The sequence below is a fragment of the Myotis myotis genome, unplaced genomic scaffold, assembly GCF_014108235.1.
Source record: "Myotis myotis isolate mMyoMyo1 unplaced genomic scaffold, mMyoMyo1.p scaffold_m19_p_3, whole genome shotgun sequence".
In the NCBI taxonomy this organism is placed as follows: Eukaryota; Metazoa; Chordata; class Mammalia; order Chiroptera; family Vespertilionidae; genus Myotis; species Myotis myotis.
In genome coordinates this window covers 174,121,220-174,147,302 of record NW_023416335.1, presented here as the reverse complement: position 1 = coordinate 174,147,302, position 26,083 = coordinate 174,121,220, and the positions used below count along the sequence as shown (strand labels likewise).

The window sequence follows — 26,083 nt, the reverse complement described above, 5'->3', positions numbered from 1 at the left end:
AATAGAAAAAAAGAGACATATGCCAACAACTGACAATACCAGTAAAGACAATATGTAGTAAAGGACATAAAAATCATTCGAAACATAAACAGGAGTGGAAAAATGCCACAATTATGAGGTATGTGTAAAGTTTTTGGTTTTTTTTTTAAAAAAAATCTCTTAATTCTACTTATGGATTCGAAGGGTAAATTCTGTTAACCTCAGTTGGAAATTCTCTGGCACAAAAAAGGTTAACATCCCACAAAAAGAGGCAAAGTTTCCTAATTCTAATTCCTGGTTCTTCTTAACCAAAGTACATACTCAGTCCTGTAGTTCAAAAATGATTGATTTCTTGAACCATGAACTTTTCCATTTATTCAACAAAAAGTTGTTAAAGAGCCTACTATGTGCATAGCACAGTGCCAGGTGGTAAGCCAATAAATTTGAAGTAATGTTTGCTCTATTCTCTTATTCAGGTATTTTATTGCAAACTATTGGAAGAGGCCAATCGAGGCTCATTTCCAGCAGAGATGGTGAATAAAATCTTTTCTAATATTTCATCAATAAATGCCTTCCATAGTAAATTCCTATTGCCAGAACTGGAGAAACGAATGCAAGAATGGTAAGGAGTAGATAGCAAATGATATGTCTAAGGCAGTCATACTAGATGCTGTGTTATTCAGCTTTTAAATTGAAATACTTATGTTACACAGAGCATTAGACAAATATTTGGGCTAAATTTTTATGCTATAGACCAGGGGTCCTCAAACTTTTTAAACAGTGGGCCAGTTCACTGTCCCTCAGAGCGTTGGAGGGCCGGACTATAGTTTAAAAAAAAACTATGAACAAATTCCTATGCACACTGCACATATCTTATTTTGAAGTAAAAAAACAAAACGGGAACAAATACAATATTTCTATTTGCATGTGGCCCGCGGGCCGTAGTTTGAGGACCCCTGCTATAGACCAATAATAGAAGGTGTACGTTTTCAACTTTAGTTAAAAGGGTTTCATCTCTGCTCTTCAAACTGTTTTTACTAGTGAAGATACAATGTTATGAGTTATATGGAGCTTGAAGATTTTCTTAGTATTTCATTCCTACTTACTTTTTACTATTTCATTCCTAAACTTCGTTTAATTCTCTAACTTCCTTCATTCTCTACCAATCTCATAGCAGAGTGAATCTGATTAAGTATAGGGTGTGTGTAGAGAGGTGATTACTTCTTTTGAAGTCCTGTTAATTCACTCATTCTATAAGAAATCTTAATGACTTGTTTCTATATTTTATACAGGGAAACTACTCCTAGAATTGGTGACATCCTCCAGAAATTGGCACCATTCCTTAAGATGTATGGAGAATACGTGAAAGGATTTGATAACGCAATGGAATTGGTTAAAAACATGACAGAGCGTATTCCCCAGTTCAAATCAGTAGTTGAAGAAATCCAGGTAATATGACTCTTTTGTTTAAGGCTATGTATGCAGCAGTTGTTCTGTCCAAATCATAAAGTTTCTAGATATAAAATTTAGATTGTGATATCTGTTTGAGATACCTAGCCAAATTCCTTCAACTTTGAATTATGTAAAAACCATCTTTGCAAAATTAAAATATTGAGCATAGGCCATGTGTTGAGCAGTAAATTCTCCATTTGCTTTTGAGAGCAAGAGAGTGCTTTTATTAGGGTCCATGTAAATTACAAAGTGAATTCCCATTTAGTTCTGTGCCTCTCTTGTTTTCTTTCAGAGGTTGAAATGTTGAAATGAATAGAAGTGAATATAAAGAACTAGAGGCCTGGTGCACAAAATTTGTGCACAGTGTGGGGGGACCCTCAGCCCAGCCTGCACCCTCTCCAATCCAGGACCCCTTGGGGGATGTCTGACTGCCAATTTAGGCCCGATCCAGTCGGACATCCCTCTTACAATCCAGGACCACTGGCTCCTAACTGTTCACCTGCCTGCCCGCCTGATTGCCCCTAACTGGCCCCCCTGCCAGCCTGATCACCCCTAACCGCCTCTGCCTGCTGACCTGATTGCTCCTAACCGCCCCCCACACCAGCCTGGTTGCTGCCAACTGCGCCTCCTGCCAGCCTGGTCACCCCTCACTGCACCCCCTGCCGGCCTGGTCGCTCCACGTAGCCTGCTGTTCAGTCATTTGGTCGCCCCTCACTGCCCCCCTGCCGGTCTGGTCACCCCACACAGCCTGCTGTTCAGTCGTTTGGTCATCCCTCACTAACCCCCCTGCCTGCCTGGTTGCCCCACTCAGCCTGTTTGGTCGTCCATTCGGTTGTCTGAGATGTGATGGCCCCTGGCTCATTATATATATAGATGATGGTTATAGTTTTTCTCTCACTGATATTTCTGTCTCCCTCCTTCTCTCTTTAAAATCAATAAGAACATTGTTTAAAAAGAATGATTGTTATAAATTCTGATGTTTTAGAAGTATAATTATTCTGGATTTTTTTGTGACGTTATATGATTAAAAAATTTTTTTTTAATTTTTTGTGACTGAATAATACATTTTAATAATACCATAGTAATTTCTATTTGATTCTCTAGTCGAAGTTGTTAGTAACTATTCTGTGCCAAAGTTTAAATATTTTTTAAAAATTCTTTAGATCACATACGTTTCTGGGGTTGGGAATTCTGTGCCCCTTGACTGCTCTCTTTTGTGTTTCCTCTTCTCTCTGTTTGCCTGGCGATACTGTATCTAAGGTGCTTACCATGGAGCTTGTTGCATAATAAGTGCTCACTGCACGATGCTGGTGATGGTGGTCATTATTTTACCAAATCAGAAATCTGTCTCTACAATGTCTGTCATCTCCATATTATGAGGGAATGATGAGACTGTGAAAGGCGCAGTGGATTGAGAATCAGCTAACCTAATTTAGAATCCTCATCTGCCACTTACAATCATTTTACCTCAGAAAGCTGTCCTAACTCTCCTGAGCCACAGTTTCTTTATGTACAAATTTTGGGATCAATAATATTTTCTCTGATGTGTGTGTGTGTGTAATATGTTTGTTAGAGAAAGTCAAAAGAGATCACTAAACTTATAACAATATTTATTTATTTATTTATATTATTTTAAAAAATATATTTTACTTGATTTTTTACAGAGAGGAAGGGAGAGGGATAGAGAGTTAGAAACATCAGTGAGAGAGATACATCGATCAGCTGCCTCCTGCACACTCCCCACCGGGGGGTTGTGCCCGCAACCAAGGTACATGCCCTTGACTGGAATCGAACCTGGGACCCTTCAGTCCGCAGGCTGACGCTCAATCCACCAAGCCAAATTAGTAGGGCACATTAATATTTATTAAGCAAAGCCATTACCCCTCAGCTTCCACGCTAATTTCAGGCTCTTTTTACATTTCCTGGTCTACAATAATGACTTCCAAACTAGCTTCCCCACATCTTCCTAAAGCCATATTGCAGTAGGTTGATCTTAGCACACCTCTAACGATATCACTCCCCTGCATGAAAACCTGAAACAATACTACACTCAGTTTGACATTATTACACCAGATTACTATTTCTTCTTCATCCTGTTTCCATACAAATATATTATTTGCTAACAAAACTCCATTGTTCCCTTTTATTGACCATGTTTCATGCCCCACTGCCTTGGGCTTGTTCTCCAAGGTCCCTCTATCTTCATTTGCCTCCTGGTTTCGTAGGGTGCCTTCCCACCCAAAGCCTGCCCTCCTCCAAGTTCAGGTTAAATGTTCCTTTCTCTGCGAAGCCTTTGGTTTCTTATTTGCTTTTTTTTTTTTTAATTGCTAACCGTGTCTTAATATGACTTGTATAACCTTGCCTTAATCATGCTATGAGTTGAATAAATATGTTAAGAAATTCATGCTTTGTTTAATATGAACAAGAACACATCTTACTTTTCAAGGAATCTTTTCCCTTTCTTATGTCAACAGCTTATTGAAAACAAATGCTATAGACTCGATTTCACCCAGGGGGGGAAAAAAAAAATCTATTTAAGGAGTTTGGTTTCTAATGGAAAAGAATGCTATGACCTAATGAAAAATGGAAAAATTCTGACAGATAATGAAATGATCAGATCTTGTCATTCTGTGTAGAGTCTTTTTTAAGTTCAAAGGAAATGATATTTGTGGTGGCCTTATTATAAAATAGTTTCTGCTGAGTCCAAAATCATTTAATAAAATTTTTCTTAGTGAAGCTCATTAAATAGTAGATGCTTCTTTTGAAAATCTCTACAGTATGATTTAATAATATGACCTCACACAGACTTGTAATGACTCATTGAAGTGGTTGCCAGCAATCTGGAATTTTCCTGCTTAAAATGCTGCTTGATTTTCCTTTCTGTTCTAACCCTTGGTTGGTGGTCCTCAAACTACAATGGAAGAATCAGGGATTCCAATGCACATGCCCAGGCCCTAACCTCAAAAATCATAGCTTCATAGATTCGGATGGGGTTTAAAATTCCTATTTTTATTAGTACCGCAGTTATATCTAATGCAGATGATACATAGACTGTATTTTGTAGGGAGATACTGCCCTTGATGAAAGCTCTGTATTACATTTTTCAACTAGCTAACCTAATTTTTAAATCTTTCTTTACAAACCTTTCTAATTACAGAAACAGAAGGTCTGTGGGAACTTGACCTTGCAGCACCACATGCTGGAGCCCGTTCAGCGGATTCCTCGGTACGAGATGCTCCTGAAGGACTACCTGCGGAAATTGCCCCCTGACTCTCCAGACTGGAATGATGCGAAAAGTAAATGCATTTCCCGCTCTTTTCCATTATGGGATAATGTAGTGGCCAAGCAGCTTTGTGATTCCAACGCAAGATATAGGTCTGATAGGCACTTCAGGAAAATATTGGTGCCAGGAAATAATCTCACTGGATATTGTTAACAGCACCTCAATTAGGCAAGCACTTTAGAGCAATGCAAATCACATTTCTCTTGCTGGCTTCTCATTAATCATTAACTCTGAAATATAAAACTATAGTCTTAAAGTCCTGGCCCATTTGGCTCAGTAGTTAGAGCGTCGGCCTGCGGACCATAGGGTTGTGGGTTTGATTTCCTGTCCATGGCTCGTACCTGGGTTGCAGGTTTGATACCCAGCCTGGAACTTGGAGCCCGCGGGAGGCAACTAATCAAAGTGTCTCTCTCACATCGATGTCTCTCTCTCTCCCCCCCTTCCTCCCACTCTCTCTAAAAATCAATGGGAAAAATGTCCTAGGGCGAGGATTAACAAAACAAGCAAACAAACTATAGTCTTAGAGACATCTGGGATTGCAATACACAATTACCTTCTCACAGGAAGAATACAACTATCAGAATTACTAGTGCTGCTGATTAATTAGATAGGTTGATGCATATCTCAAAATTATTATCTCAAAATAAGCAGTGTTGGCTTTACCTGTTCAGAAGAGAAAATGATGCTATATACTGTCAGTTAACATTTTCCCGTGAGAAAACGTTATTCCTATTCTGCTAATTGTCTTTTATTTTATAGAAGACTTGTCATGTATGTCTAAATGAAAAGCTTTCTTTAAAGCTTAAAGGTTTCAATAATGTTACTTTCTTGTGTACTTTAAAAAAATCTATTAGTGCCCTAGCCAGCTTGGCTCAGTGGATAGAGCAGGGGTCCTCAAACTTTTTAAACAGGGGGCCAGTTCACTGTCCCTCAGACCGTTGGAGGGCCGGACTATAGTTTAAAAAAAAACTATGAACAAATTCCTGTGCACACTGCACATATCTTATTTTGAAGTAAAAAAACAAAATGGGAACAAATACAATATTTGTATTTGCATGTGGCCCGAGGGCCGTAGTTTGAGGACCCCTGGGATAGAGGATCAGCCTGCAGACTGAAGGGTCACGGGTTTGATTCCAGTCAAGGGCACATGCCTGGGTTGTGGGCTCGATCCCCAGTGGGGGGCATGTAGGAGGCAGCCGATCAACAATTCTCTCCCATCATTGATGTTTCTATCTCTCTCTCCCTTTCCCTTCCTCTCTGAAATCAATAAAAATATATTTAAAAAAAATCTATTAGCTATGAAAGTAAGAATGAAAGTTAAGAAATAGAATTGGGTTTGTGTTCAACAAGTATTAACAATACTGGTGTATAATCTTAAAGCATTGCTACTTCCTCTAATAATTCCTTGTCTTCCATTATAAGTGTGCCTTGATAAGAGATGAGGATCACAAAACACAATCTTTGGTCTAGGAGCCTGGGTATTTTTTTTGAACACAGCTCTGATTTGATCCTCCCACCATCCAAGTGAGTCAGTGACCGCAGGAACTTCTCTTCTCCCCTTTCTCCCTCTTCCGTTTAGAACTTTCCTGACGTGCTGTCTTTCACTTTTTATTTCATCTCCACTTTCCACACATCTGGCCTGAGTTCTTGGTGTTAGTGGCAGAACTGGTGGTGGGGCTGGAGGTGGGAGTTACCACTGCTACTCCTCAAATTGGTCTCCTGGGCAATGGCCCCAGCCTGTCTTGCTTTGTTTCCCTGTCTCATGGATTCTGTGTGGAATGCACAGAATTGCCCGTATCCGCATAATTCTCCAGAATGTAAATAAAATTCAGTTTCTTCTATACTTAAAGACTCTGACTTCCTCTTATGTGCTAATGTCAAAAATGACAAAATTGGCAACGTGATATTTTATTACTCTTTTTGATTTCCTGTTACGACTTACACTAAAATTCTAAGGAAATCACAGAGGGAGACATAAAAGTTGGGAAAGCAACAAAAGTGCAATTTGTTTAGTAATGGAACAAAGAAGACAGAAAATTTGGTCCAGAGCCTATAGGTTGTTGTAACAGAATTAACCCAACCAGGATTCACAAGATAGAAAAGAAAGGAAGAGAGTAGGACCTGACTTAATATTGAGAGCATTCCCTGGGGTGGAGCCGGCAGGAGACCTCAGCTTCCCCAGCTTCACCGGGGGCCCCCGGCCTCCTACCTTGCTCAGACTATGAGTTCCCACTGCCATCTCTCCATACCACTCACCCCTGCAGCAAAACCCTCTATCAGCATTGGCTGAAGCTAGAACTATGGCTGTCTTTTCCCAAAGAATGTTAGTTCTACTTAGTGGTTAAATTGCTCATAAAATCAATAAAATAATACCACTGAAATGTTGTAGAAATTTGAGTCAGAAGACTTGGGTTTAAATGTGGCCCTTTAATATCATAGTTGTGTGACTTTAGCCAAGACACATCACACTCCATTTCTTTCATCTGTCAAATGGAACGAATATACTTTCCATTCAGGGTTGTATAAGAAGTAATTGACCTTATGCCTATGAAAGCACCTGGCAGAGGGCCTTCTCCCAAGCTAGTGTACATGGTGTTTGCTGATTTTGAAAGTTCCATTATGGATTAGATCTATCTGTAAGCCTCATAATTGTCAATGAGGAAATACCCTTCAAGTTCCAAGTATTGATCTACTTATGTATTAGAGGCCCAGTGCACGAAAGAGTAGGCATTCCTTCCCCCGGCTGCCGGTACCAGCTTCCCTCTGGCACCTGGGGCCCAGGCTTTCCTCTGGCTGCCAGCAGGCACCCGGGACCCTGGACTTCTGTCATAGCCCTGGCTTCGTCCGGTCTAATTAGCATATTATGCTTTTATTATTATAGATCTTTGGTCTCAGATTTCTGCTTCTTTTCTTTTTTTCTTTTTCCAGATTTCTTCTTATTGTAGTGTAAAGTATATGTTATTCAGCTACCTAGTTGCATAGTAAGGACAATATATATTTATTTTATTTTATTTTTCTCCATTTAGAATCACTGGAAATTATATCTACAGCAGCAAGCCATTCTAATAGTGCAATAAGAAAAATGGTAAGTGGTAAGAGGAGATGGGAATCTTCTAGTTAGATAATTGCCAGTAATATAGCCTAGTATTATCTAAAGTTTGTATCAAAATGAATTGGTACAGATAAACAAAAAGGATTGTTTATAAACTGTTTAATGTTATCTGTAATAACCTTCTCTTAATTTCCTCATAAGTTACGTATTTTATACAAAAATTTATGCTTAGTTCCAATTGCTTCTGAGTTATTCATATTTTAGCTAAGGTTGTTGTATTATTAAAACCACTAAGGTGAGCCGAAACCGGCTTGGCTCAGTGGATAGAGCGTCGGCCTGCGGACTGGAAGGTCCCAGGTTCGATTCCGGTCAAGGGCATGTACCTGGGTTGCGGGCATATCCCCAGTAGGAGATGTGCAGGAGGCAGCTGATCGATGTTTCTCTCTCATCGATGTTTCTAACTCTCTATCTCTCTCCCTTCCTCTCTGTAAAAAATCAATAAAATATATTTTATAAAAAAAAAAAAAAAAAAAAAAAAAAACAAAACCACTAAGGTGAAACCTCCTTATATTTGATGTTGCTGAGCTTTGTTTTCATTTCTTAGGATAACCTAAAGAAACTCTTAGAGATTTATGAAATGCTGGGAGAAGAGGAAGACATTGTAAATCCTTCCAATGAACTAATAAAAGAAGGACAGATCCTTAAACTAGCTGCTCGGAACACATCAGCACAGGAACGCTACCTTTTGTTAGTGAGTATTGTCGTGTGAGCAGATTGCTTAAGAATAATTTATAAGCATTGTTATATACATCTTGGAAAACTAGGATGCTTGCTTGCTCTCCAAAACAATGGTATCTAACCTGGTGCCATCACCACTGTCAAGACTCCACATCGGGAAAGTCCTCAGTAACTGAAAGTTGTTCTTTCAAGGACACAAATCTTTATTTTTGAAGTATTTTTCTATAATTTTTCTGTGTATTTGCCATATGTAATTTACTCTGGTAACACATCCTGAAGACAATTGAGCCTTTCCATGATGGTCATAGCCAGCAGTGTGTGTGTGTGTGTGTGTGTGTGTGTGTGTGTGTATGATGTATGACATGCTTTCTGGTTTCTTCTCCTTTCATTCTTACAGGCTAAAAGGTACTGTTTCCTGGATATTGTGCCAACATATTATTTCTTGACAACAGTTTTCTTCCTAGTCATTTCTAAACACTACTTTTTAGCCTTTCTAGTTTGAAGAAGTATATAAGCTATGTTGGAAAACGTGCACCTACAATTCGTATGTGAAAAGTACAAGTTTGCTGCATAGTTCCTTGTCACTGCAGTCAGGCCTGTCCCTGCCTGCACTTCCTGAAATAACCATTAGTCTGGGGCTTGGCTGACATGTAAGATCTCTCCTGGGGAATCCAGGCGATTTATTTTTAGCCACTGGTAGTTCCAGCCCCTTTTCCTATCTAATGATATGACAATCATCGTAATAGCTAACACTGAGTAGCAGAAAGCAAACGTTGAGTGATAGCTCAGTAAACGTTAGCTATTATTGCGATTGTTATTATAGGCAAAGAAGCAGAGAGACATTGGCATAGATGCTGCTCAGTGACTGGCACACCATACAGTCTCAGGATGTTACTCACATCTGACTTTTCTGCTGCAAGGCAGTCATCTCACCATTATAATATGAGTTGTTATTGGGGGCTTAGAGGTTTCTGTTGTCTGGTTATAATTTCCTTAAATGGGAAATTTCTAGGAACTAATTGTCATGCAGAGGAGTGGTCTCATTTTTGAAAAAAAGAACACATGATCGCCATATGACCCAGCAGTTCCACTCCAAGTTTGTATAACTCAAGAAACTTGAAAACATACGTCGACACAAAACGTGTGCATGAATGTTCATAGCAAAATTATTCATACTAGTAAAAAAGTCTAAACAACCTAAATGTTCATTAACTGATGATGGGTAAACAAAATGTGGTATATCCATGCAGTGGAACATGGTACATCAATAAGAAGGAATAAACTACTGATACATGCTACTTTGAAAGCATTGTGTCAAATGAAGAAAGCCATTCACAAAAGGCCACACCGCATGATTCCATTCATATGAAATGTCCAGAATAGGCAAATACATAGAGGCAGGATGTAAGTAGTGGTTACCTAGGGTTGGTGGGAGGAGGAAGTGGACACAAGGTTTCCATTTGAAGTCATGAAACGTTTTGGAATTAGATGGTAGTGGTCACTGCACAATGTATGGCTATTCTAAAAGCCATGAATTATGCATTTTAAAAGAATATATTTTATGGTATATAAATTATATTTCAGTAACTTTAAAAAATACATAGATGTTGTCTAAATTAACTATAAAAAATCATTTGAGCTCATCAGAAGCACTTCACCTTTCAGAAGTTGTAGAGACCTACATATAAATCAGGGACATGTCCTGTCAGGGTTCAGAGGTCTATTTATTTTGAAATGTATGTTTTGTTGTTTAGGTGTGGTGAGGCTACCAGATTGGAGATGATTGCCATTGAAAAGATAGTTATGCTAACAGATCCCAAAGGAGGGGGCATTCCACACCATGGGGTGGGGGTGGGGGGATGTTACAGGAGAAAGCACCAGAGTCAAGAGGCAGAGGGAACAAGCAGAAAACATGGGCAAGGGTTTTACTCTGATTTCTGCAAGAAGGAATAGGCCAGGCAGGGGGAACAGGTTTATGATTTGCCAGTGTACATAATTTTATCAGGTTCTGGTGCTTAGGGGCTGTTGTCAGGGACCTGGCCCCAGGTGATCAGGGCAGGGCAATTCTGACTCTGTTAGTGAGAGCCTGATAAAGGAGGCTTTAGGGTATGTGGACTCTGGATAGGTTGGTTCCCATTGGAAAGGCCTGCTTGCAGGTGATTCATTTCCTGGCTCTGGAAATGAGGTAACCCTGGGAGGGCAGTCCCTTCAGGGTCAGCAAGGCCCCAAGATGTCAAAACATCACCCAGCTGGTGTTGCTCAGTGGTTGAGCGTCAATCTACAAACCTGGAGGTCATGGTTTGATTTCCAGTCAGAACACATGCCCGGGTTGTGGGCCCTATCTCCAGTAGGGGGCGTGCAGGCAGCAGTTGATCAATGATTCTCTCTCATCATTGATGCCTCTATCTCTCTCTCCTTCTCTCTTCCTCTCTGAAATCAATGAAAATATATTTTAAAAAACAAAGATGTCAGAGCATCAAAAATACAGATTAAAGAGACATGCATAATACACTCTTCTGGGCACAATGCCTCGGAGTCAATGCCTTTCTTCCCTTTGTCATTACCAAGCCCTTAGGTACTTAGGTAATTTTTCTTCTCTTTCACATTAGTGTTACAGTTTCTGCAGTTAAACTTTTAACCACTTGCCTTAGTTTAATTTACACGTTTGAGGATTGTTCTGGAAATAGTTTTAGGTTGCATACCTTGGTACAAAGCCCAATTAAGCAGCTGTTTGGAGGACAGGGGGCAAAGAGCCTTTTGGGGAGGGGGATAAAGTGGAGGATAAAGCAGTAGTAACTTTAAGGCAAGGACCCTCCTGTTCCAGTGCATGTTCTCATGATGCATTTGCCTCCAGGGAGAATAAAGTGAGACAGCAGGGATTTTAGAAATGCCACATTCATCTTTTGAAGACCATCTTAGAAGCATTTCTTATAGTGTTTGTTCTTCTAATCCTCCCCCTCTAATGCTGTACTTGTCACAGAGTCTCTCCTCTGGCCAGCACACTCTAATTCCCATAGAGCATCTTTGGTTTTTTTCATATGTAGAAACTTCTGAAGTACCATTTTTATTTTCCTTTCTCTCCAGAAAGAAAATGAGGGCCAGTTTTCTGTTTCCTACTTTGGGGATGTTACATTTATCTGAAAAGCCAAATCATATTTAGAATCTGATATCAGCTTTCAAATCTTTGTGTGTGTTGCAAATTTGCTTTGTCTCCACACCATATATACATATATGTCAATGGTAGGGTATTCTGTTGATTAAGTAAATAACCACACCTCACATCTGAAAGTTTAAAAAAAAAAAAAGTGTCTGAATTATCCTATAAAATATAAAATGACCGAAGAGGTTTTATTCTTGACCCTTTGGAGTTCTATTTCTTCTTTCCTTGTAGCTTGATAGATTTAGATTCCCACCCTCCCACAGCCCCAACTCATTTAAATTTGGAATACAAACTAGGCTCTGGAAATTTCTCCAACAATGTACTTTTACTTTCCCAAACTTTAATGGAACAGTCACTATTGAGACATGAAATTGAATTATTTCATTCAAATAAATACATTTTAAGAAACTTGAAATAAATAATTGAGGAATATTAGAGATCAAGAAGGAGGCACTTCCCTACACTTTTAATAAACTTGAGACTTGCTTCTAGGTTTGGGCCCAGCCTGGCACCTCCAGAGGGTACCTCGCCACCCAGGTATTGCTTTGTCAATATCTGCTTCTGAGCTATGGGCATGGAATAAAAAGGAACCCCTACACTGAAAAGGAAAGTTGATCTACTCAGAGTTACAGTTGCTCTAACTTCCTCTTTCAGTGTCCATGGGAACCAAGAGAGAAGGTGACGGTGGCTTTTGCCACAGGAACAAGGTTCACGGAGGGAGCAGGGCTAGCTCCTAATTCCTTTACAGATATGGCATCCACTTCTTTGTAAGCAATATTCTGTCTCCTTTAAGAGCTCTCACCTTCATCTCTGGGAAGAAGAAAAGGAGTATTTATTGACTAGCATTAGATTGTGACCTAAGTAATAAAAGGTTAATATATAGTTATTGACAATATGAATATGAAGTTCCACTTAGGAAGAATATAATAGGGGAAATGTAATCCTGAAAACATGAAAGAGGAAGAGAAATATATCATCCTATATAATTAAAGCTTAATATGCAAATTGTCCCCTCGGGCTGTTGTTCAACTCGGAATTCGACCAGTTCAACTGCTTGTTATGATGTGTGCTGACCACCAGGGGGTGGCATGGAACATGGCGGGCATCAGTGATGCGGTGCTGGCAGCGGGCGGCAGTGGAGGCGCTGCTGGCCTTGATGGGCCCCGACGAGAGGGGGACACAGTGGGATGGTGGAGCAGATGAGTGGGCAGCACCAGGTTAAGGCAGGTACAAGTGGGGGCCCAATCACCCCGCAGATGGCAACCAGCTGCAGGGGCAGGGCCCACCACCTGGCTCCCTCAGCACCTGGGGGACCCAGCCCCGATCGATCACCCCGCAGGCGGGATGGTGGAGCAGGTGAGGGGTGGCACCAGGTCAAGGCAGGGCTGCGGGGCTGCAGGGCTGAGAGGCTGGGGGCGTGAGTTGGGGCCTGATCTCTACATTATCCAGTTGTGGAAATGAAATTTCTGACACTGATTACAGGAAGTTGCAAAATAATGTATGAGGAACAACTGGTGAGAAATTGGCTTTCAGAATGAGTTTAAAGGATGGTATCACATAAAGGATGGTATCACATGTGGCGATATCTTTAAATATCCATCACCATTTCTTGTCTTTATGGCCGTGTGGAGCAAAAGAGAGGAGCTTGTAGAACCAGACATTTTCCTCTTTGAATTCTGTCAGCAACCTGTAACTTTTACGGAGAATGATCCTGAGACATGAGAGGTTACAAGGTGCATAAGGGTTTAAGTTCCATTTGCTCGTGTCTTTAAAAAATATATGTAACCCTAGAAACAATAAGTATGAAGTAGGAATATAGGTATGGATCTCCCCACAAATTAACCCAAATATTTACTCTTTCATCCTTTTGCATATTTTAATACATTCGAAGGGAACTAATTGCTCTCCCAAAGTCACTCATTGCTTGGGCCTGATGAGCAGGAGCTGCTCCTTGTTGACTGGATAGAGGGACTACACATAATTTGACTCGGTCCAAAATAAAGTTTTTCATTTTAAAAGTAGATCCTGTAAAGATCTTTAAAGACTTTTTTGCTAAAATAGATGACTTTTCTGTTAATTCATATGGGATGGGGTTTTTTTTAATGTTTTTTTTGTTTGTTTGTTTTTGTTTTTTGTTGTTTTTTTTTTTACAGAGAGGAAGGGAGAGGGATAGAGAGTTAGAAACATCAATCAGTTGCCTCCTGCACACCCCCTACTGGGTATGTGCCCACAACCAAGGTACATGCCCTTGACTGGAATCGAACCTGGGACCCTTGAGTCCGAAGGCCGACGCTCTATCCACTGAGCCAAACCGGTTAGGGCTGGGATGAATTTTTAAGCAAGATGTGGGTCAATATAAAACAGTGGCGTCTTTTTTGTTTGTTTGTTTATTGTTTTTTGGTTTTTTTACATTGACAGTGTGCTAACCCCACATGTTTGAATAAAATTTAAACTAATAATTTTGGCTATATATTAACTTAACAATAAATACACTGATAAAAAGAATGACTAAATATTAAACTTTTCCTCTAACAGCTATTATAGAATTGCTCTCTAAGATGTAACAATTAGAAATTTTGTTCTCTAAGTACTTCACCTTTATGGGTTGATAGTTTCAGTTGCTGGTATATGGAAGGTTCTTAATATATTGTTGATGAATTGAATTAATTTCTTTAATGGTTCAAAATAATGAATGGTTTATTGAAATATCAATAAAATATTTATGAACCAACAAAGGGAAGTAAAAGCTATGCATTTTAAACTATGATAATTTTGGTGCAAGCACAAAATCTCAATACTGTATAGTATTTAGATAATTTTGCTCACATAGACAGTCTGGTGCTCCTTGGGAAGTCTTTGGAATATTGTGTAGGGCTACATTCAGTATTGGTCACTTTCTTCTCACTTTGTGTTCCTCTTTACTGATGTGTGTTCTGTCTCCTTGCAGTTCAACAACATGTTGCTGTACTGTGTGCCAAAATTCAGCTTGGTGGGCTCCAAATTCACAGTTCGGACCAGGGTTGGCTTAGATGGAATGCAAATTGTGGAGACTCACAATGAGGAATATCCGCACACTTTCCAGGTATCTGGGAAAGAGAGAACACTGGAATTGCAAGCCAGGTAAGAGAGCCATTCTTATCACACATCAGAATTAATTGTAGAATAGAAAATGCTGAGTCTTTCCCAGGTGAATGCTACAAACCTCTGCGAGTCTGGTTGGACATAAGTGGAGAGATGGAAGCCCTTAAAAAACAGGAATTGTGTCATCCCTTTTGATTCCCCACAGTGCCTAGGATAGTTGTTTTCAGAAATTAATGCTCAGTAAGTTATTTTTACTCTTTAGATTTACAAGGTGCTCAGAGAATGAAGTTGTTGCGTTTAAGCCAACGTTTTGAGTCTTATAGGAAAAGGTTCTCCCTAACCCTTTCCCCCTCCATCTTCCTCTGGTCCACACATCTTCACTGATGCTTATTATCCCATGCTAAATGTTGAGGTTTAACTCTCAGTCCTTCAGAGGCTCTGCATTCATGGGACTTATTAGCACTTTGATGGAGAGAATGTTCGAAGGAGGCAGGCTGGAAAAGGTAGTGATTCTCTTGCCACAGTTGGAGGACACGAAGGAGGCCATTTGGGGCTGTAGTGGCCTCTAGTGACCAGGAATTCTGAAGGGATGATTCTTACATGCTTTACTGAATGGAAGAGAAAGAGTTGGAGTTCCAGCATCCATCCCCCTAGCATAACCATGTTTGGAAAGAAGAAAATATGAGAACCACTGCAGTTGATCACAGCTACTTCATGTGTGAACCACTGCAGGACAGAGTGCTGTTGGGTTTTAAATACCTGCTTTAGAAGACTGTTATCTATTCATCCTATAAAGGCCTGGCTTGATGAAAATTGGGAGGCTCCAAAACATCACAGATCAGAGGGTTAAGTACCAATCCCAGTACTGATGGTTCTTTTTGCTGTTGTTAACCCTTACCCGAGGGTATTTTTCCATTGATTTTTAGAGAGAGTAGAAGAGGCGGGGGGGAGGGAGAAACATTGATGTGAGAGAGACACTTCAATTGGTTGCCTCCCACACATGGGATCGAACCTGCAACCCAGGCACATACATACCCTTAACCGGGAATTGAACCAGAGACCCTTTGGTGCACGCTCAAACCACCGAGCAACACCGGCCAGCGCCCACCACTGATGGTCTGACATCCTAGAAGCTGTGGAGAGTCAGAGAGCCCTTCTGTTCCTTTGCACCAATAGCATGTGGTTCTGGCTGCTCAGGTGAATTCATCCTGGATATTTGTACTCAGTGACCACATAAGAGCTTAAACTTCAGACTTTCAAAAAAAAGAATAAATCATTTTAGCAGGAATGTGTGCCCTGGCAATCAGGGAACTGGTGAAATTACAGTTATGGAAGATGTGGCAGGCTGCCAGGGGACTGAGCTAAGGATTCAAAGGTGGCATTTCAAACACAAGTTAAAATGGTGGAGGACTTGGCTTTGAATATTATGGTTTTTCTACCTTATCGTGATGGGGTTTGGGCTCCAGCCATCAAACCCAAGAGAAGAATATAGATGTTGACTCACTGGGTGATTGGACCTGGCAACAAGGAGGACTCCCCCAGTTCTGATTGTTGTTAAAGGAGTCTCCATTGTGGAAGAATGAAGGTGCTGCCAGCTCTGAAATGTCAGCATACTTCCAAATCTATAAACCAAGAGGTGTGTCGAAGCAGCTGAAGATTATGAGGCTTCTTGGGGTGCCTAACCAGGAACTCCAGCCTTTCTTTAGCAGCTTGGGCTGTTTTTTAGGGTGGGGCTGGTTCATGGGGAGTTTTCTTAACTGCAGGTAGTCATCACTTTGTAGAGTTTCAATATGCAGTATTGGATACGTTCCAATTAGTTATCGAAACATCATTTTCCTCAAATGTTTTATTCCCCTCATATCATTGCTTTAGTTCTATTTATGATTATATGGTAAATTGAAGATCAAAATTAAGTGATTACTTGTCATCTAGTCTGTAATGACTCAAGAATGGAGACAAACATTGAAAGTCCCAGAAAGTAAGACTGTTAGTGGGATTACATGGAACTCCAAATTGGGTATGTATTTAGAGATATTTCAAGAGAATTTGCTTCTGAAGCCACTTGAGGGGGGGAAAAAAGGGGCTCTGCTTTTCTTGCTAAATGAATCAGCCTGAAGACTGACCTCTTATACTCTGTGTACCCTTCCATGTTCAAAAGAATATAAAGTATTCTTAGTTTCTGTAGTTTTTATTTAATGGTTTTTGGTTGCTGAATGGATATAAAAATATACTGGTGAGTAAACTAAACAAAGGATTGAAGACTTGTCAAGCTCCTTAGCATTTAAAAAGCTAAAAGCAGCAAGCATGCAGGGATGCTCTCAGGATCCTAGAGCTGATTCGGTGGGGGCAGGGCACAACAATAGGGAGAATCTTTTTGAGGGGAAAGATTGATATCACACCACACCTCCCACCAACCAAGGATCCCCAGGTGAACAATAAGCAGAATCTTTCATTTTATAGGTACAGATTCCAGCAGCATTCTTGGGACATTGTGGTACTCAAAAATAAATGTACTGGAAGGATGGACAGTGTCATAGGAGCAAACCTCCTGCCAGACTCATGCATGTGTGATCCCTGTGGGACCAAGGCATGTGACATTCAAGCGGAACTCAACCTTAGCCCTCACCTACCCAACACACGCAAACAGAGCCCACTCTTTGGAGATCTTAGTCCAGAGTCTACTAACGGGGTTTGTTCTAAGATAGTTATATGACAACAACCAGCTCTGTAAGCTACCTGCATGAGAGAATAGAATTAAGAAAATTGGCCTCAAAAAAAAAAAAAAAAAATTGGCCTCAACAAGAAAACCAGAGGATTTGATTACAGTCAAGGGAAATTTTTCTCAGTAAAACGTTATTAAATATTGGTGTCCATTAATCTGTGCAACTTCCTTCCTACGGGCATTTAAACTGTTTGTTTTGCTTTATCTGTAATTGATTAGGTATGGTATTGCCTGAAGCCTTCTAGCAGAATAAAATTAAATTGTTCATCAAAGGGAATCTATATATATATATAAAAGGCTAAGCGACCATCTGACGCCAGGGGGCAGACGCTCGATGCAGGAGCTGCCGAGCTGCGGTGACTTGGCAGTGGTGGTTCTCAGGTGATGCGAACCTTGGAACCAGAGAGGAGGGAGCCTGATTTCAGGGTGTGTCACCCAAGAACCGCCCTCTCGAAATCCAGGACCTTTTGGGGGATGTTGGAGAGCCGGTTTCGGCCTAATCCCCACAGGCCAGGCTGAGGGACACCACCTGCTGGAGGGACCCCGCTCACTCTGCAGATGCTATTCAAGCCTCAGCACCACCCCAGGTGTAGCCGCTGGGGAAGGACCTCGGGAGGTTGGCTCCGGGGCGTGTCCAGCCCATCTCACCCAGTCCCGCCCTGCTGGCCACCTTCTAATTAATTTCCTTTCAATGTGCACAAATCCATGCACCAGGGCACTAGTGTTAAATAGTTCCCTAAAACCTTACAAAGATATTTTAGATTCTCAAAGCTAATTATAATCTTTCTTAAGGTGGGCTGTGGCACATAGCCTTTAAAGACCCTATGTGCTTTTATAAAGGTGAATTGAAGATTACTTGTATATCCAGTGCCTAATGTCTATAACTAGATGATGGTTGTTAAACTTAATGTCAGGGCATTCTAATGTAAAAGGTAAACTTATCTCTCCCCATCAAAAATTATCTGTTCCAAAGTAAGAAGATCCTCTAAAACTCTGTTCAAGAATTTATTTGTTCAATTGCCAGAGAGTCTGTTTAATTTTAATTGTAACTCTTTCTTGGACATCCCTGAGTTTTCCAGAAAGTTGGAAGAACATTAAAACATAGTTTTATTCACCAGGTGTAACTCATTAATGGTCTCTGCATTCAGTTTAATTTTGTTTTGTTTTAGTTCTGAACAAGACAAAGAAGAATGGATCAAGGTAAACCTTATTTCTATTTTTAGTTTTTGTTTTGGCAATCTCTGTGTGTGTATGCAAACGTGCAGATATTGTTGTATTGGGCACATGTAGTCATCGGATCAAGGTCATTTAAATTTTTTTAAATCTGTACCCGATGAGTGAGGATATTTTTTCCATTGATTCCTAGAGAGAGTGGAGGAGGGGGCGGGAGAGGGAAGAGAGAAAGAGAAAGGGGAGAGAGACAGAAACATCAATATGACAGAGACACCTGGGTTGGTTGTCGACCACATGCGCCCCCAGTCAGGGGCAAAGATCGGACCTGCAACCCAGGTATGTGCCCTTGACTGGGAATCAAACCTGCGACCCTCCAGTGTGTAGGCCAACGCTCTAACCACCAAGCCTTGCAGGCCAGGGCAAGGTCATTTAATTTTTAAAGTGATTCCCATTATAGATATTTGATTAATATAGTATTTTAATAAATTTTCATGTGATACTTTAATGTGTGCTTTGAATTTTATTTATATTTTAGGCCCTTCAAGAGACTATCGATGCTTTCCATCAGAGGTATGAAACCTTCAGAAATGCGATTGCAAAGGATAATGACATTCAGTCAGAGGTTTCTGTAAGTTGAATTAAATTCTTAACTTTAGGCTCTTTGCAATTACAAAAGATCTATCTGGTCATTTTGTTATCTAGTCTTTTTCCTTCACAACTGGCTATTAGACAGAATCTCATTCCTTCTTAGATGAATGTAGTAGTGAGTGCCTTTTTTATACTGCTTAAACTTCTTTGAACCTTTTACTTCTTTACAAGAACAGGGTATGAGCAATGTTGTTAAAGTGCTTGGAAGGCAGGCAGGAAGGAAGGAAATGACAGTTCTTTTCTGTTAAAATTGAATCTCTCTTCCCTTTTTAGACTGCTGAGCTAGGGAAAAGAGCCCCAAGATGGATCCGAGATAATGAAGTAACGATGTGTATGAAATGCAAAGAGCCTTTCAACGCACTGACAAGGAGAAGGCATCATTGTCGAGCATGTGGACATGTAAGTGAGATTTCTTGGTCATTAAGATGGCCAGTAACTCTATCAGTATTGTAAAATCATCAACTTGGAAAAGGCACCAAAACTCATTCGGTAGAGCACTTCATAGATAAACTTATTTTAGTGACAAGTATGCACAAAGCACAGTGCTGGGTTCTGGAGGAAAAATGGTAACCAAAATGATACCCAGCTCCATGTAGCTTACATTCTAATGGAGAAAAGTAGACCCAAGTCGGGTAAATGGAAAAATAAGCATTTCAAATGACTATAGATGCAATAAGGAGGCAATCAGGAAGTTTAAAATGGAGAATAATGGCAAGGAAGGAGGATTTGGAACCACTTTTAGTTAGAAAAATGAAGATCTATCTGAGGGGTTGATATGTAAGCTGATGCCTAAAAGGTGAGGAAGAGCTAACCACAGGAGGTAGTTGGGACCTGCGTTCATGCAGAGTCTGTATCTTATAAGCCCCAAGGCAGGCCAGAGCTTGGTCTTTTTTTGAGACTGCCAAAGGTCGTGTGCTGGAGTGTGATGAGTAAGGGAAGTGTGGCAGAAGAAACAGTAGAGAAATGATAACCAAAAGAGTTGATGGCTTTGAGAGACTATCAGGGGTGGGCAAACTTTTTGACTCGAGGGCTACAATGGGTTCTTAAACTGGACCGGAGGGCCGGAACAAAAGCATGGATGCAGTGTTTGTGTGAACTAATATAAATTCAAAGTAAACATCATTACATAAAAGGGTACGGTCTTTTTTTTCAATAGTTTTATTCATTTCAAACGGGCCAGTTCCGGCGGGCTGTAGTTTGCCCACGGCTGGACTAGATAGAACTTGTTAGCATAAGTGGAAGTTCAGGCTTTTGATGGGGAGAGGGGAACTTCACTCCATGGTAATAGAAAGGAAAACAAAACAGATGGCTGTAAATGTGGGATTTTTAATTTGCTGGTGGGAAATGAGGGAATTTAGGTCTGGTACTATGTATCTTTTCATCGAGGTAGCAGAAAATGTCATCACCTGGAAATGAAGGGGGAAGGAAGAAAGGTGGAGGAGATTTGAGAAAGGACTAAGGTGAAATAGTCATCTCTGGGCAGGGAAGATGAGCCTGTCAGAGAAATAAAGGTGGACTGCTGGGTGCCCATTAGAGGTGTCTGGTTATAACTCAAGTCAGAGAAAGCACATAACAGGCTTTCAGAAATTGAGTTGTTTCATATGGAATGAATGACGAGGAACAAAGCATGAAATGAAGATGGAGAGAGGTAGCAGCAGGTTTTGAAGGGCCTTGTAAACCTTGTTAAAGATTACATACTTTCTTCTAAAAAGCAACGAATAAATAGAAGGGTAGGCATTGCAGTGTAATATATTATTAGTGTGCTTAAGTGCAAATATTCTTATTAATAGCTCTTTTAGATTATCCTCACACTATAGATTTATTCTTCCTCTTTTTCTAAGTTTTGACTCAGCAAGACCATTTTGTAGTCAAATTGAAGTGATAGCAAACATTTCCCTCCATTCCCCGGGGAAGACTTTTTAAAATTTATCAAGTTTGCTTGAAATGATTTTAGGTACTGATATATTTGGTTCAGTGAACAAACAAAAATGTTTGATTGTGGATCATCAAAATACTATGATATGATTTAAAAATAAGAGATCAGTTAATAGGAGTTTACATATACAAACAAGTCTAATTCTGAATCCTAGAGTAATTTTATTATAATTATATCATGAATTTTACATTCTGTGAACCTAAACCAAAAGTTTTACAAATATTTACATTTCTTAGAGTTTGTTTACTATGAATTGGGGGGGGAAATATGCTTCTAGAAGCAAGAAGATAAATTTTTTAAGTGGAAGGTTTTTTTTTATTAACAATTATTCTATAGTAATTAAGGAAAATACCATTCACTAAGAAATCATATGTATTTTCATTATAGTTATTCATTCCTTGGCAGTCAATAAATGTTTACTGTGTGCTAGTGAGCAAAATATATAAGAACAATCTCATAGAGCTTACAGCCTAGTCGGGGTAGTAAACATTACATAAATAATCACACAAGTATATGAGTATAACTTGTAATCAGTACATGAAAAAGAGTACAGGGAACTTGAGTAGCACAGTGCAAAGAGACATGCTTTGTACTGGAAGTTGGAGGAGTCTTCCTTAAAGAAGTGAAGTTTGAGTCAACATCTGGAGGATGAACGAGTTACCTCATGAAGCAAAGATGAGGCAGGAGGGAGCATAGCACTGTGGGGCTGTAGAAGCCAGGGTCACTAAAGATATGGGGAGTCAGAGGAGCAGATAATGGAGGTCTTTGTAGGCCATACTGAAGAGTGTGTTCATTATCCAACAGCAAAGGGAAGACTGAAGGATTTTAAATAGAGAGAAACCTATCAGATTATGATTTTGAAGAGAGCATCTGGTGCTATTTGGAAAATAGCTTGGAGGGATGTAAGAGCAGAAGCCTGGAGGCCAGTAAGAATGCTACAAGGAGCAATCACGAGGCTATAATAGTCCAAACGGGGATACTGATAGCTTAGACTCGGGTGATTAGGAAGATGTAGAAAAATGGACAGATTGAAAACTTTCTAGGAGGTAAAATTGGCAGGACTTTGTCATAGTATGACTCTTTGGGGTGAGCCGTGGAGAGGTATCAGGGATGTCCCTCGGTTTATGACTTGCCATGATTGGTTGAATGACTGTGCTATCTTCTACTACAGGGAGCCAGAGGAGAGGAGGACAGGTTGGGAAGGGTGGAATGGGGGAAGGAGAGCGCTGAGGACAAGGAAGTTCATGAGTGCATTTTGGCGGGATATCCAAGAAACATCCAGAGGCATGGAGAGTACGGGTTTGGATTAAGCCTCTGAAGATCTCCTATCTTTAGGGTCAGAAAGAAAAGATGAACAAGCACAGCCCATTACAAACAGCACTATAATATTGTGATGATAATCCTAATGTTCTTGGCGTAATAAAAATTTGCCTTTTATATTTAGCTCTTTCTCATTATCATTGTAAATGTTTATGGCTTAAATCTTATTACTTTTAAAATATGATGATTGACTCTTCGTTACCTTTTCTAATTTAAGGTGGTTTGTTGGAAGTGTTCTGATTACAAAGCTCATCTGGAGTATGATGGTGGTAAATTGAGCAAAGTTTGTAAAGACTGTTACCAAATATTAAGTGGATTCGCAGACAGTGAAGAAAAGAAACGAAAAGGGATTTTAGAGGTATGAAATAGTAAATGTTGGATGTTTTTTAGATTTTTATATGAGGGACATAGAATTGTATTTTAACCCTGAAGAAGACAAGTAACACATTTTGTTATTTCTCTTAGTATTTAACAATTTTTGAGAACGGTGAACAAATCATACTTTTGTTCTGTGTTGCTGAATGTTGGGATCATACAGAAAGAACAGGGTTGGTGTTCTGCATTTGAGAGTACACAGAGGTCATTTTGGATAACTGGAAAAAGATCATGAACTTCAAGATTCATTTAAGATTAAAGTGCAGGTCTGCAAACTTAAAATATAACTCTGAGTTCCAGGGTGTATAGATGTCGCTTGAATGGCAGACCAAAATGGGTTTTTTTCAGGCAGGTCGGGGAGAAAGAAATGCTTCATTGGCTCCTAAGGACACAGGCTCAGTTCTTAACAACAGCAACTGATGCGACTGAATTAATGCAATCACTTGTTTTAAGGGATGAGTTTCAGGCTGTAGCTATGAAGTAAAAACCTCAAGGGAGTTTTCTAGAAAAAACTTGGGGGAGTCAATTACTTAACCATGTGAACACATGTGCACACACACATACATGCAATATTTGAAACTCACTTTGTGCCAACTAGTGTTATATGAGCTAGCTAGACCAAAGGTCTTAACAAACTTGTTCTGTAAAGGGCCAGAGAATAACTATTATAGTTTTTGCAGGCCAAGAGGCAAAATTGAGACTACTACTTCTCTAACAAGAGAGAAAACAAATTTACATTGACAAAATTTAAAATACAATAATTTAGTACAATTTTTTTTCTAATATGGTAATAAGAATGGAATTCTTTAGAGGGAGGAGGGAAGGTAATATTTCCCTTAATTGGAGTCTAAAGTTAGTGTTTCCTATTATCAAATTGATTTTAAATGTTTATCTGAAAGCACTTTCTTAGCTCCCAGATGGTGGGCTGGTAGTCCATAGTTTGCCAGCCAGTACTTCTTCCCTTATCTGTGATGAAGGGTCAGTTTTATTTCCAAACCTCATGATAGCTCAGTAATTTTGTAAAACACACAATCATGTGCTTGAGTATCATCACAAAGTCAAATTTCTATGGAAGGTTTTCAGTGTTTACTCTTACTTTCTGTGCTTATCTTGAACCAGTAACCAAACATTTGGCAAACCAGCACTCTTTTTTTTTTTTTTTAATATATTTTATTGATTTTTCACAGAGAGGAAGGGAGAGAGATAGAGAGTTAGAAACATCGATGAGAGAGAAATATCGATCAGCTGCCTCCTGCACATCTCCCACTGGTGATGTGCCCGCAACCCAGGTACATGCCCTTGACCGGAATCGAACCTGGGACCCCTCAGTCCGCAGGCCGACGCTCTATCCACTGAGCCAAACCGGTTTCGGCCAAACCAGCACTCTTGAATTGACACTGAGGAGCAATACCCTAAGGATATGATGCTTTCTATAATGTGTAATAACCATTAGTCAAATGGTTTTGTTCCCTTTTTAGCCAGTGATTTATGTATTTAGGAGGCAAAGCAGAAAACTATAAATGACTCTACAAACATTAATGCAATTTTTATTTTTTTCATTGATTTTTAAGATTTTTTTAATTGATTTATTTGAGAAAGGAAAGGAGATGGAGAGGAACATTAATTGGCTGCCTCCTGCATGCCTCCCACCAGGGATTAAGCCCTCAACCCAGGCATGTGCCCTGACCAGGAATCGAACCATCAACCTTTCAGTATATGGGATGACACCCAACCAACTGAGCCACACCGGCCAGGGCTTTAGTGAAGTTTTTACAACTTGAATTATCTCAGATTCCAAGATAAGGATTGCTGGCCAGTATTTGCCTTTTTGTTATGGATTCTTACATACGTGAAGTTGGTATGCGTTGCGGTTAAAAGTTTAGCCTCTGCACTCAAATCCCAGCATCCCAATTCCTAAATGTATGATCTTGGGAAAGCTATTTCATCTCTGAACCTTATAGATAATGAAAGTTGTAACTTCCTGGTGTTGGTGTGAAGATTAAATGAATGTTGGTGTGAAGATTAAATGAAATGATACATTTCTTAGTGAGCTAAGAAAAGTGCATGCATAGTAAGCAATTAATAAATGTTTACTAGTAACTTCATTTAAATTCAAGGTCTGGCTATAGAGACAGTTAAATTGACTTAGATATTTTTCCATGCTAATAATAGATCTAGATGAATATTTAAATAATTGCAGATGAATTTTTTGGGTGATCCCAGAAGACATTTGATATAAGCACACTGTAGTTAATGAATGTTGCCCTAAATTTAATTACTTCTCTGTCTGGACCGTTTTGTGTTCAATCTCACTCACTCACTCTCACTCCATTATATTTTTCTAGACTGAATCAGCAGAAGTATCTGGAAACAGTGTGGTGTGCAGCTTTCTTCAGTATATGGAGAAGTCAAAACCTTGGCAGAAAGCTTGGTGTGTGATCCCCAAACAAGACCCTCTTGTGCTGTACATGTACGGTGCCCCACAGGTATCTGAACTACATCTGACTGAAGGGAAAGAGGTCATGCGGATGGCAGGGGAGGCAATTAGACAGTGAACTCAAAACCCCTCTATGGAACAAGAAAGTTCAGTTTCATTATAATCGGAAAAAATAATAACAAATTCAAGTTTACTTAAACTGGTGGATTCCTTTTATAACCAATAATTTCTCCACCCCATGGATCCTTTCTCCCCTTCTCTCATTCCTATTCTATGGGCTTGAAAAAAAGGTGAGTTGAAAGGACATTGGGAGAAGGGGGTGAATAGAGGAAGAAGCAGGAAGGAGAGGGAGCCTTTTTAACGATAGGAAGTAACAGGCAAGCTTTCCCTCCACCCACCTTGAATACAGGAATACCTGAAAGAGAAAGAAATTGAGAGGAAGAAAAATGTAAATCAAGCTTAGATTAACATTATCCAGTAACAGTTGTTTGAGAACTGTCTGAGCTTGGATCTGAGATAAATCTGTGGGAACAACAGACATGCAGATTTAGCTTCTAACCAGAGCAGCACCAGGTACTATGGAGTATATAATGCTTAAAAAAACAGGGCATGTATACCAATTGTGCATTCCCCTGGAAATACATAAACTTTTCAATGTACCTATTATATTTTAGCCTATATCTAAATTAAAGACTAGTAAAACTTGTGTGTGGTTTTTGTTTTTGTT

General features: G+C 39.8%; 1 protein-coding gene across 8 annotated transcripts in view; it reads left to right on the top strand.

Moving 5' to 3' along the window:
- The window catches only part of FGD4 (FYVE, RhoGEF and PH domain containing 4), a 230,499-nt gene that overhangs the window by 197,742 nt on the left and 6,674 nt on the right, over positions 1–26,083 (top strand). For 2 of the 8 annotated variants that reach the window (XM_036301226.1, XM_036301225.1), the window contains exons 6-16: positions 456–601; positions 1,272–1,428; positions 4,589–4,727; positions 7,741–7,799; positions 8,371–8,517; positions 14,612–14,784; positions 18,637–18,667; positions 19,176–19,268; positions 19,562–19,687; positions 22,762–22,902; positions 25,265–25,405. In XM_036301226.1, coding sequence (XP_036157119.1) covers positions 456–601; positions 1,272–1,428; positions 4,589–4,727; positions 7,741–7,799; positions 8,371–8,517; positions 14,612–14,784; positions 18,637–18,667; positions 19,176–19,268; positions 19,562–19,687; positions 22,762–22,902; positions 25,265–25,405 — 1,353 coding nt within the window. Of the gene's footprint in view, positions 1–455; positions 602–1,271; positions 1,429–4,588; positions 4,728–7,740; positions 7,800–8,370; positions 8,518–14,611; positions 14,785–17,686; positions 17,798–18,636; positions 18,668–19,175; positions 19,269–19,561; positions 19,688–22,761; positions 22,903–25,264; positions 25,406–26,083 lie in introns of those variants that run through there. The other 6 variants (XM_036301228.1, XR_004966334.1, XM_036301229.1 and 3 more) reach the window with 6 other exon arrangements.